The 12,097-nt window shown below is 55.6% G+C and overlaps 1 protein-coding gene across 17 annotated transcripts in view; it reads left to right on the forward strand.

Moving 5' to 3' along the window:
* CAMK2B (calcium/calmodulin dependent protein kinase II beta) overlaps positions 1-12,097 on the forward strand; it is a 92,719-nt gene that overhangs the window by 44,322 nt on the left and 36,300 nt on the right. For all 17 annotated transcript variants that reach the window (XR_014067003.1, XM_081535270.1, XM_081535271.1 and 14 more), the window contains exon 3: positions 6,751-6,810. Coding sequence is in view for 16 of the 17 variants with exons in the window: in XM_081535270.1 (XP_081391396.1) it covers positions 6,751-6,810 (60 nt within the window). In the remaining variant the exon portion in view is untranslated. The remainder of the gene's footprint in view (positions 1-6,750; positions 6,811-12,097) is intronic.

The raw sequence follows: 12,097 nt of genomic DNA on the forward strand, positions 1-12,097 counted from the left end.
CCCCCGATCCGGGAGAGGGTTGGCTCTGTCTCTGGCTGGTGCAGGACCCCTGGCATTCGGTCACAGCCACTCAGGTGAGGACAGGAAGGCAGCCGAGGGCAGGGGCTGCTGCCTGGGCACCCCACAGCTGTGTCTTCCTGCTGCGCCTGCACCGCATGTTCAGGCGGGTGATTCTGTAGACAAGTCGCTACCTGGGGCCTGGCCACACACACACACTCCCACACCTCATAGCCTGAGAGCCGGCCTGTCCACCCCTTCCCTGTGGGCACCCTTCACCCCTGAGATCTCAGCCACAAGGGGTGGGCGTTCCACACTTCGTGCAGGGGTGACCCCAGGTGGGGGCTTGACCCTGATATGACGCTTGGACCCCCACTACTCAGTGTCCAGTAGCTGCCAGGTTTGGCGGGGTCTGTGACCTCTAGCTGGTTCCCTGACATGTTCCAGCCTCCTTGTCCCTGGCCAGGGTTCCAGTAGCCACCCAGGAGGAGAGAGCAACCCAGAGCCCCCTCCATGTGCTGGGCAGTGTGGACCTTCCACGCAGGATTTCACGTTCGGTCCAGCATGACATGTCCTCACTTCTGACTTCCTGAGATGTGGCCTCACTTGTCCCAGGCTGAGCCGGGGGAAGTGGGTGGCAGCCCCTCCCGGTGGCTGGGCCTCCTGTCCTTCCTCTGCCCCTGCCCGGCGCCTCGCTGGTGTCCTGCCGATGACAGCACTGCTGCTGCTCCTGGCAGCTGGCGAGGGGCCAGCCACCCACCCACGTCCCTCCTGTCGCCCTTCTCCTGGCTCCTTTCACCCTCCACCCCGCTCTGCTGTGAGTCACCCACAGCCAGGGAGCAGGTGGGGGCTGGGGGACTGGGAAGGCAGCTGTCACTGGGCCTTGGGTCCAGTCCTGATCTCGGGTACACAGCTCTCTGGGTGTCGGTTTCCTCCACCGTGACTGTGCCCCACCCTGCAGGGTGCAGACATCCTCTCCTGCCTCCTAGGGCTGCATCTCCCCTCCCGCCCTCAGCAGCCTCCTCTTCGTTCTTGACTCAGCTCTGGGTTCTCCCATCTGGGGGTCTGTGGCTGGGGGGACCCGCCTCACTGATGAGTTTAGGATAGTACAGAGCTGGTTTGAGTCTCCTGCTGCCATTCTCCAGGGCATTATCAGTGTTAAACAGCTAATGCCTGAAACCACCAGATGGCGCCCACGGCCCGATGGCTGTGTGTGGCAGCGCCAGTCTCTTCCTGCTCCTTGGGGATCTCCTGCCCATCTCCTTCACGGTGGGTGGTGGATGCCAGCTACAGCACTATGGCAGCCCCAAATGGACCTGTCCCTGCCTCCTGGGGGCTCCTGGGGTCTGGGAACTTCACTGGGCCACCTCCCTTCCCGGGTCCCCCGGCCACCCACCTTGGGGACCTCCAAGATGTGGGGTGCGCCTGGCACTAAGTTCAAGGTAGAATCACTCAGAAGCTTCCAGGCCCCACATTGCCAGGGATACAGGCTGCAGAACTGCGAGGTGAAGCCTCACGGGCTGTGGCAGGAGCTTAGGGTGCAGGAACCGCTGATCACAGGTCCCGTGTAGCTGGTGTCTTTGACTAAAGTTCTTTTTGTTTTGTTGGATAAGCACTTTCATGTGGTATAAGTGAATGCTGTGTTTTATCAATGGGGTGTTTCTCTGGCAAGAGAAATAAATAGCCTGTTTCTGCCTCTGCTGACTCTGTCTGGGAAGCGGGTGTAAATGTCACCTGCGTGTGTCAGGTTGCCCCAGACGCACCACACCAGTCATCTCTGGCTACCGGCCCACAGGTATTTAGGTGGGTCTCCATGGGTGCAGATCTATAAGATGCCTGAGCTTTTACAAGATGGCTGAACTCCGGAGTTCCCCTTTAGAGCTTCACATCAGAGGGGGTGTGAGAACTGAAGCTGTACCCCCAGGAATGGCAGACTCCTCCAAAACCCCCCTCTGGCATCCCCTGTGAGTCCTCCCGCCCTCAACCCTGCTGTCCTTGGGGCTCATGGTACTGCTGCTCTGCTCCTTGGGACCCAGGATGGGTGTCTCCTGGCTTCCCGGGACATGCTCAATCTGTGGGTGGGAGGAGGGCAGAGAGGCCTCCCTTCAACAAGGTGGGGTTCTGGAGGCTGGAGGGAGCCTGGCTTGTGCCCTCACTCCCTGGCCCCTCATTCTTCCACACCCTGTTTCGGAGGTTACCCTGAGACCCCAGAGCCAGTATGCATGAGGGGAGATAAAGGGACCAACCTTGGAGAGGGGGCACAACACTGTCTGGGGGCAAGATGCGTAGGGGTGTCAGTGGGGTGGATTCTCAGGACTCACTCATCCTTGGATGCAAACCTGCAGAGGTGTGGGACATGTGCCGAACCACATACCAAGGTTAGTAACTAGACACTAGGTGACATGGCAGTGGGGTCACAAGCAGCAGGTGCCTGGGTCTCAGGGCAACTCTGGACACCCAGACCCTCAGGGCCACCAGGCCGCAGCTCTGGGAGGGCCTTTTTGAGCCTCTCGGCTGGGCTCAATGCCCCCATGACCTCTGGAGCCCTGGCAGTTACTGGTTGGCCCCTCTTGGGGTCGCTCACTGCCCGCCCCGCCAGGACATGCCCTGCAGTGGGCATGGCAGGGTCTGGCTGCTCAAGAAGACTCTTGGACTTCCCTCAGAAGGGAGCACTAGACTGGGGTGCCCAGCGTGCTGAGGGGTCCTGGTTGGGGTGGGCAGCCTTCTGACCATGTTCTCTCCCTGGGCCCACTCGGTGGTCACTGCTGTGGTCTTCTGAGTCCAGACAGGTCTCTGGAGCCAGAGTTCTGGGAGAGAGGCAGGTGGCAGGCTGAGCAGGTGCGGCGGCCCCGAGAATTCACAGAGCTTGCTCAGGGCCGCCGGCCCGTCATATGTCCTGCTGTCCACCAGGGGATGGGTTAGGTGGAGTGTCCTCCCAGGTTCTCACTGACAGTTTAGGACTGAGTTGCACTTCTTGTGCGAAGCAGACTGGGTTAAATTTGACTCCCCCAACCATGTCTATGGTTGTCTATACGAAGTTAATTTTGAAATTCAGAGATAGTAGCTCCTCGACTTTGTAGAGGGGCATCCCTGGTAGCTCAGCTGGTAAAGAATCCACCTGTGATGCAGGAGACCCCGGTTCAATTCCTGTGTTGGGAAGATCCGAAAGCAAATCAGAGGATGTGGGCAAAATTGGGATGCTGGGTTCTTCCTCCCACGGCCACATGCCTGGCCCGAGGTCAGCCTACTGGACCCAAGAGGAGCAGCCTCCTCTTCCAGCCCCTTCTTATGGCTTCTGGTTCCCATCCAAGGTCACAGAACATCAACTTAGATTTTTAATTTCAGCGCAAATACTTCAGCAGCCTTTATGACACACTCTCATCATATTTAACCACTGGCTTTGTGCTTACTGGAGACAGGACCAAATTAGAAAAAACCAAAATAGTATTTTTCCCTATGACAAAAGTAACACAAGGTTATTGTCAAAGTTGGGGAAAAAATATAAAGAATAAAAATTATTCATAATTCTGCCACCCAGAGCAGAGTAGTTATGATCTTGATGAGATGTCTGCCCTTGGACTTTGACTAACTTGGAACATGTGTCATGATACAGAGTTTTAGAGCTGCTCTCTGATCAAGTACTGCTGTGTCTTATATGGAAAGGAGACAGCCGAGAGGGTCAAAAACCTGCGTGGCCATGGGGTAGACATCTGCACCTGGGCTGGGCATCTGGTGCCCCTTCTTGGCCCCAAACAAGTAATTTATCCCCCAAACACACTCAGGAGTAGGTCAAGATTTTTGGGGTAGGCTCTGCCATCAGTGATAAGACTCAGTAATATGGTTGTTTAAGTTATCTGCTTCCCTAAGATGGGTCCCCACGTGGATTTTCTCCTGACTTTTATTTATGACTGCAATCAGGCAATTTTTCCAGGAAAGACGACCACCCCTGCTCTTACCACCTTACCACCCTGGGCTTTCTCTGACCTCAACCTTGCTCCGGCCCTGTCTGCATGTAGGTGAGCTATTCATTAGCCATCCACATCAGGAAGAAATGAGCTATGACATTATGAGGACAGGGACAAAATTGGAATATGGACTGTAGGTTGGACTGAGTATTGTATCTGCATTGGATTTAGTGAGTAGGGTAACTACATGGAGATTACGTAAGAAAATGTCCTTGTTCTTACAAAACACACACCGAGCTGTTAACCTGGTAAAAGGACGTGAAGTGTGGGGCTTACACGCTCATGCTGCAGAGGAAGTTAGTACGTGCATAGGAAGAACAGAGATTATACAGAAATGTCCTGTCCATTAGCACTTTGTGCTATTCTTGAAGCTTAAAGTTTGAAAAGTCTTTAGATAGTGTCAAAAAAAACCCGCTAAGCAAGAACAGAACAACCCCCCGAACCCACCAGCCTGCACCTCCAGGCCTCCCTACTCCTGCCTGCGGGGGAGCTGCCATCTTGGCTATTGCAAGGACCACTCCTCTCCCTTCTAGAGTGAGCCTCACAGATAGGACCCCGACCCCCACCCCATTATGTTTGGTGTTGCCTGTTTATGAGCTTCATACAGACGGAAAAGTGGAAGCCATGCCACTTGTGTTCTTCTGTAGCTGTTTTCCACTTATCCCTCCGACTCTTGGGCTGCATGTTGTCTACTGATGCTGTACCCACCCCCCAGCAGGACGGGGAGTGTTTGCTCTATTGGGTATGGAGGTGAGGGAGCGAGAGATGGAACGAGGCAAAACATGAGGGTCTGTCCTGAAGGCCCACTCCCTGCACTGTGATTTTGCCAGAGCCCTCCCAGTCCCAAGGGATCTGGAAAGACAGGTGGGAGCCAGATGAGCAGCTCAGGGAGGTGTTAGCATTTCCGGGGGGTCTGACTGCCCATCCTGAGAGGAGGGAGAGCCTGCTGGATCTCCCGGAGAGGTTCTGTCTGTAGGCATGACTTTTCCCACTCCGGAAGGGCACAATCCTGTTTGCAGGTATATCCACGTTCAGGGCTGTCCTGAGGCTCCCAGCCCACCACCATCAAGCAGCCCAGGGAGAGCTGACCACAGGTGGGCCAGGGGGCGCCCTTCCTGCAGGAAGACTTGGTGGTGGCTGGGTCTTCCCCACCCCCAGTCCACCCCCACCTCCCAGCAGAGCCAGGGATGGGCTGGCAGGTCTGAGGAGGCCTGCCCAGTGGCTTTACTGGTTCTGATAACATATTTTAATGAGCCCATTAACTGTGTCCCGCTAGTGGGGCTGTCAGGAGTTCCCTGGTGAATCAGGTGATCCTGTGGTCTTCTCTGGTCTATTACTGTCCTCTGCAGGCCCTCACTGTGAAGGGCCCAGGGCAAGCAGGGGCGGGGGCAGGTGTTCCAGGCCCGGGACAGCCCCTCTCCAGTCGCATTCCACTCCGGGGCAGCCTCCCTCCTGATCCCCCGCCTTTTTTCGCCATCCGGCCACACGTGCGCCAGTGCCCTGCTTGTTGGCCTCGATGTGAGTAAGTGCAGTTTGTGTCTTCCTCTGTGAGCGGCGTCTTCCACTCGGCCTCACGTGGGGAGATTGGGATGATACGCACTCGGATGGGTGTGTTCTGTTGTGTGATTTATTTCTGCCTTCTCTGGTCAGTGGAAATAGGTTTTTGTTTTTTTCAGCTTTTTGCCATTATAATCTCATCAGCTTTTAAAATCCTCCTGGCACCTCTGTTTGTTTGAAAGATGAAACTTCTGGCTGATAAGTTGCTCAGCCCTTGGGGGCAGGGAATTGAGATTCTGTGCTTCTCGGGGTGGAAGGAGGTACACAGGGCTGGAGGGAGGAGGGGTAGTTTCAGGATCACTAGCAGTCTTGCCTGGGGCGGCTTCCTTCTGAGGCTTTTTTTTTTTTTTGATGACTTAGGGAATTTTTATTTCTCTCAAACTTTCTGAGTAATGCTTGGTAATTTTTAAGACTTGGTCTGAAGTCTACCCTTTTGAAAATCTGGGGATCATGTTGCATACCCATGACCACTTTGTTTCATAAATTTAAAAAACACTCTCTAAAACATAATTTTAGGGAGCCTCATCTTACCTGCGTAAAAATTTAGATCCTGTGGAAGGTCCTCTGAGGCCTTGACTCTTCTTCCTGCTGATGTGGCATCAACACCAGGACCCGTCAAAATCCAGGCCTGTGTTTGTAGGTTTGTGTGTGGGGTGGGGGGGCGGGTTGTCAGGTCACACATCCCTTCCCCAGATGTCCCTCCAGAGGAAGGCCCGGCCCCAGGCTGACCCCGCACACTGGTCGGACGCCCCCAGTCAGCCAACAGCGCTGCTCTGCCAGCCTGCGGCTGCCTCTGATGAACAAACTAGGCCTCAGCAGAAAGCTCCACAGAGAACAGAATTAGGACAGATAAGGAAAGGATTAAACTGGTGCTGTCAGTTCTGTTGCTGACAGCCGGCATTTTCTCTTCCTGCATCACGTGGGGGAAACTTTTGGCCCCGAGTGAGCACCAACCATGCCTCCCGTGGGCCTCTCACTCCAGGCCCTGGGCAGCCTCTTCCATCTAGCGCCAGCGCTGCCAGCCGGGGGTCCGGGTGTGGGTAGGGGGCACAACCTGACGTGTCCCCTGGGCAGGTGGTGGTCAGCCGGGTAGACATCACAGGAAGCGTTGACCACGTCCCCCAGCCATGAGTCTCATGGTTGGCGGCCCGTCCAGCATGCCGTCGAGGGGCTCCAGGGTGCCACTGGCTGCAGGGCCACAAGGTGATGCTGTGTCCCTTTCTTTCTCCAGATCACCAGAAGCTGGAGAGAGAGGCTCGAATCTGCCGTCTTCTGAAGCATTCCAACATTGGTGAGCAGCCTAGGGAGGGGTGGAAGATGGGGGGGAGGTCCCAGCTCTCCCATTACAGACAGCAGGAGGACCCTGAAGGCGTCCCTTTCCTTCCCCATTGAAGTTTCCCACCCTCAGGCCCCTGGAAACATCTCCTTTTGACCCAGAGGGATTCCTGCACAGACTTTGGGGCAGCCCCCTGGGGGAGGTCAAGGCTGGGCTCCTCCTGGATGGGTCCCTGCTCACCACTCTGTAACTCTGTGCCAAGATTCTGGTGATAACACACAGGGGCCTAACATTCTGACACTTCAGAAAAGCAATGTGATGGCCTGATTACAGAGAAAAAAGTTTGGAAACCAAAGACCAGTCAAAGACCACACCCGGCCCAGCCCCAGCCTGAGCTCTGAGGTCTGAGGACCAAGGTCTGATTCTGGAGGACCTCTGCTCTCCTCCAGCCCAGGGCTCTTGGAACTGCTGTCTAGGGTGGGGATCAGCTGCCCTGGGGGCCCGTGGAGTCCCCGGAATCCGGATCTTGGCCTCAGGGAATGTGGCTGCCTTGCCTGCGGTAGGTCCCTTCTTTCTGCAACCCCCAGAATGAGTACAGACTCAGCCCAGACACAGTCACAGGAGCTGCTGGGACCCCAGACCCCAGAAGTTGGTGCAGATTTCCTGGGGCCTGTCAGCCTCTGCCCACCCATCTCAGCTGTGAGGGGCCCCTTGACCCCACAGCACAGCTGCCTGTCCTTCTTCACTTCTCATCCCTTTAGGGACTTCTGAAGAGCCCAGGACCCAGACCTTGCCCACACTGGGAGGTAGCCAGGAGACACAGAGGGGACAGTGGGCCTGTGGCCTTAGAGGCACCCAGGGAACTTGTCAGGGTGGATTCCTGGGCCCTCTCGCCCACGTTTGACTCAGGTGTACCATGATGGTGCCCAGGACTCTGTTTACAAGGTACACCAGGCTGTGCTGAACAGCCGCGTCCATGCCACTCCCAGACCAGGGCCTCGGCCGCAGGGAGGGCCCAGAGGGACCCTGGGAAGAGCTGAGAGGGCTCCCCTGGAAAGCAGGGCATAAGCTGTGAGGGCCCTCATTTCCAAGGTAGTGTGTAGAGGTTTGGAGCTCAGAGACCTGGATTCGGGCCCCGCTCCCGAGAAGCTGCTGCAGCAATCACTGAACTTCTTTGAGCCCCAGTCTTCTTGTTCATGGACTGGGCATGTTTCACAAGTGTGTCAGTGGTCCAAGCTTCACAACAAATTACCCCAAAACTCAATCAACAGGCACTGATTTTCTCTCTTTCTGTGGATTCAAGAGCAGTTCAGTTGAGTGACTGAGGCTGCCACACATTTTATGGGATCAATGCCTTTGTTCAATACTTATTATAAGTTTAAGACAGCAACAGCAAGGTAGGATTCTCTTGAGTCTGGGGGCCTGGGGCAGCTGGGCAGGTGGCCTGGCTCTGAGCCAGCCCTGCTCAGGGCTCCAGAGACAGAGACAGAGAGGGTGACAGAAAGCGAGAGAGACACAGACAGAAAAAGACGGAAGTCTGAGACAGACTGAGACAGAGACAGAGGGAAACAGAGAGACACAGAGAGAGATGGAGAAAGAAAGAAAAAGACAGAGATAGAGGTAAAGACTGAGACAGATGGAGAGGGAAGGAGAACAAGGAAGACAGTGCCCCCCCAATTGTGTCAAAATATACATAACAATATTTATCAGTTTAACTATTTTTAAGTGTACAGTTCTGTGGCGTTAAGTACATTCACATGTTATGTAACCATTGCCCTTATCTGTACTCAAAACTTTTTTCATCATCGCCAGTGGAAACTCTGCATCTGTTAACACTAACCCCCACCTGCACCCCCAGGCCCTGCCACCCAACATTCTGCTTTCTGTCTCTATGAATTCGACACCCTAGGAACCTCATCAGTGGGACCATACCGTGTTTGTCTTTCGGGGACCGGCTTATTTTACTCAGTCTAATGTTCTCAAGCCTCATCCTTGTCATAGTAGGTGTCAGAATTTCCTTCCTTTTTAAAGCTGAATAATATTCCACTGTGTGTATGTTTCATATTGTGTTTATCCACTCATCCGTCAGTGGACACTTGGCCTTTTTCTGCCTGTTGGCTATTGTGACTAATGATGCCATGAACATGGGTGTACAAGTCTCTTTCTGGATCTCTGCTTTCAGTCCTCTGGGGGTAAACCTTCAGTGGAATGGCTAGACCATATGGTGCTTCTGTGTTTAACTTCTGGAGGAAGCACCATGCCTGTTGATGGTTTGGTCTGGAAGGGGTGATGCCGTCACCTTGCCTTATCCTGTTTGTTTGAAGGAGCCCAGTTCTCCCCTTAAAGGAGGCTCATTAGAGGATGTGAATGCCTCTCACAACCAATACGGTAGCACATGGTGTCTCCTGGCTGCTGGCTGGGCCGTCCCATTAGGAGTGGGTACCCAGAGTCGGGCCCCCAGGGAGCAGCCCACGGGCAGAGCCCCCCACCACTCTCTGGGCTTTAGTTTCCGTTCAGAGACAAGTGGGCACCTGGGCAGAGGAGACAGGTGTGGGCTTCCTTGGTAGTGCCCCATGTGGGTACACTGTGGGGACTGGGCAGCCCCGCTGTACCATGTGGGTCCCTGGGAAGCAGGCCAGGGTGTCCAGGATGAACATGAGCTCCAGGGCCTCACTGTGGGTTGTGCCCTCCACACACATGTCCGTGTTGTACTCGACTGTCTGTGAGGATGGCCCCCTCCACCTGGGGCCTCTGGAATTCCTATTCAGTGCATATTTCCCATTGCCGGCGGGTGCCTGGAGTGGAGACTTAGCCGAGGGCAAGGCTTCCTCCACTCTCACCTCAACGGCCACCCTGAGGGGTTGCCACTTAGCAGGTGAGCGTGTCCCAAGCTTCCCTCCCTGCCCCTGGAGCTGTGGGTGACGAATTAAGCAGAGCCCATGGTAGGCAGAACCATCTACAGCCTTTTAAAATGGGCCCCGTCGGGAGTGAGTAGAGCCATCAGCCTTGACTCTGAGGAGTCAGCCCTCAGCCTCCCCCGGCCTCCTTCCATCCTCTTCTCAGCCTCCTTCCAGCCTCCCCTCTGCACACTGACCCTCTCTCTCCTGGGCCTGGCTCATGGATGGAAAATTCCCACCTCCTGGTTTCCAGGGCTAGAACTGCCCTCCCTTGCAGGATAGTCCATCTAGGAGCTGGGCAGGTGGGCACCAGCGAGTACGATGGCCCTGGGAGGACTTCCTGCCGAGATGAGGAGGCCAGTGCAGAAGGGGAGGGTAAAAGGTCTCCAGTCTCTGACAGCTCAGGGCCCATGCCACACTGACAACCGGGCATCCACAGCCCTTCCCTCCCAAAGCCAATCACATGATAGGTCCCAGGGTCCTTCCTCCTGTCGCAGTACTGCAGTCCATGGAGGGGTTCGAGGGGCAGCTTGGGAGGGGCAGAAGGACCACCCCCACTGAGAGCCCCCTGGCCTGGGACTCCGTGTGGTCCCTGGAGGAGCAAGCCCCACAGTGGGAGGCTTGTCCCGGGGCTCCCGATGCCGCCTGGTGGCTATTGGTGTCCCCCAACCCCTTGCTCCCAGGCTGGACTCTCAGGAACTACCTGGACTCTAGTTGCAGCCGCTGTATGTCACCCACAGTGTTATTTACTTACTGTTTTTACTTAAATAGATTCTGTGACAATTCCCTTTTTTACTTAGCCCTGTCTGTGAAATCACGGGTCTGTTGTGCTAGGTGGGTGTTCTTCTAAACTATTAAAGTAGTACATAACTATTTTTTAAACGTTAAAAATGTTTAAGTGAAAAAAAAAGGAAAGTGTGTGCATGTGGCTTTGACTCTCAGGCAGAGGATCCTGCCAGCTCCCTCTCACCTGCTCTGAGGGGGCAGGGCCTGAGGGCAGGAGTGGCCTCCACGGTGGGGGAGGAGGGGAAGGTCAGCAGGCCCCCAGATTTATGGACCCCCGGGACTCCCCTGGGGAAGGAGGATTCCTTTGCATGGGAAGAGAAAAGGGTTCCCCCAGGAGTGTCCCTCTCGGGGTGCTGTCTGCAGGGCTGGCAGGGTGGTGGAGGCAGACCCCTCTACTCCCTTCCCCCTTCCACCCTGGGCCTGTCTTTGCTTAGAGTTCCAGGGGAAGCGGCTGGGGGCAGGGGAGGCTGCTCAGAGGGGCCCACCTGCCGGGCTCCCACTAGAAACGAGTCAGCATGGCGGGGAGAGTTTCACTCAGTGAAGAGTCCTGGAGGAGGGCGCAGTGAGCTGGCGGTCTCTTGTGTGTTAGGAAAGTGCAGACCCGCCTGGTGGAGTTGAGGTCTGGGTGGGAGCGAGAGGGTGCCAGGCGTTGGCCCCAGGACCTGGGTCAGATGAAGCTGGATACTGGCCCCTTGAGCAGAGAGATCCAGAGCGAACAGTAGGTGGGGAGATGGTGAGAGAAGCAGGGTGTGAGATGAGGTGCCCCCCGGAGCCACCCGTGCACTTTGTCCTTAGTGACCAAGTGCCCTGACTGCTGGGAGTGAGGCCTGCTCCCCGAGCCAGGCTTTGCCTGAGGTTGGGGGCAATTGTAGCCAGATTGCGGTTCCTGATGGGAGGACCTTACTGGCGGGCCCTTAGGAAGTCCAGAGCTGGAGGAGGAAGGATGCCGACAGTCAGCTAAAAACCAGAGCGGCTTCGAGGGCATGAGGAAGGGACCTGTGGGGCCTGGGAGAAGCCTGCTCTTCACTCTTCCAGCTCCCGCAGCCCCGTCCATCATGGTGGCGGAGAGCAAGACTGCTGAGTGAGGCCCAGGGAGCAGAGGGGCCAAGCGGGAGCTCTGTCCACACTGCTGCTCAGTGTTGTGTGAACTGTGTGACCTTTAGCCAGTCACTCCCTCTCGGTGCACCAACTGCTGCATCTGTAATCTCTCAGGATGATTGGGATGGTTACTGATGGGCACACTGTAGCTTCTGATACAGAAGGCAGGCCCCATCACTTGGCAGGAAGTGTCCAGAATTTCCTAGAAATACCTGCCATTTAATGCCAGGCATATCTCCAGCTCAGGGAAAAGGAGGCCTTGGAGTTGTGTTCTTTGTGCTGAAATCTTCCTCACTGTTCACTCACTCATTCACTGCCTCATTCATTCATTTGTCAACTCCTAACCAGCACAGCTCTGGCCAGGCCTTGTTCCAGGCTCAGGAGATGGAGAAAACCAATTAAAGTAGAGAGGGCGTGCATGGCTGTGGCGCCATTCTGCTGACCCTGCAGGTTCTGGAATGGGAAATCAGGGTCTGACTCTTCGGAAGTGATGCCATACTGGGCCCCGGGCAGGTGGTTCT

The sequence above is a fragment of the Giraffa tippelskirchi genome, chromosome 10 (genome assembly GCF_054371585.1).
Source record: "Giraffa tippelskirchi isolate mGirTip1 chromosome 10, T2T-mGirTip1v1.2.pri, whole genome shotgun sequence".
NCBI classification, from domain to species: domain Eukaryota; kingdom Metazoa; phylum Chordata; class Mammalia; order Artiodactyla; family Giraffidae; genus Giraffa; species Giraffa tippelskirchi.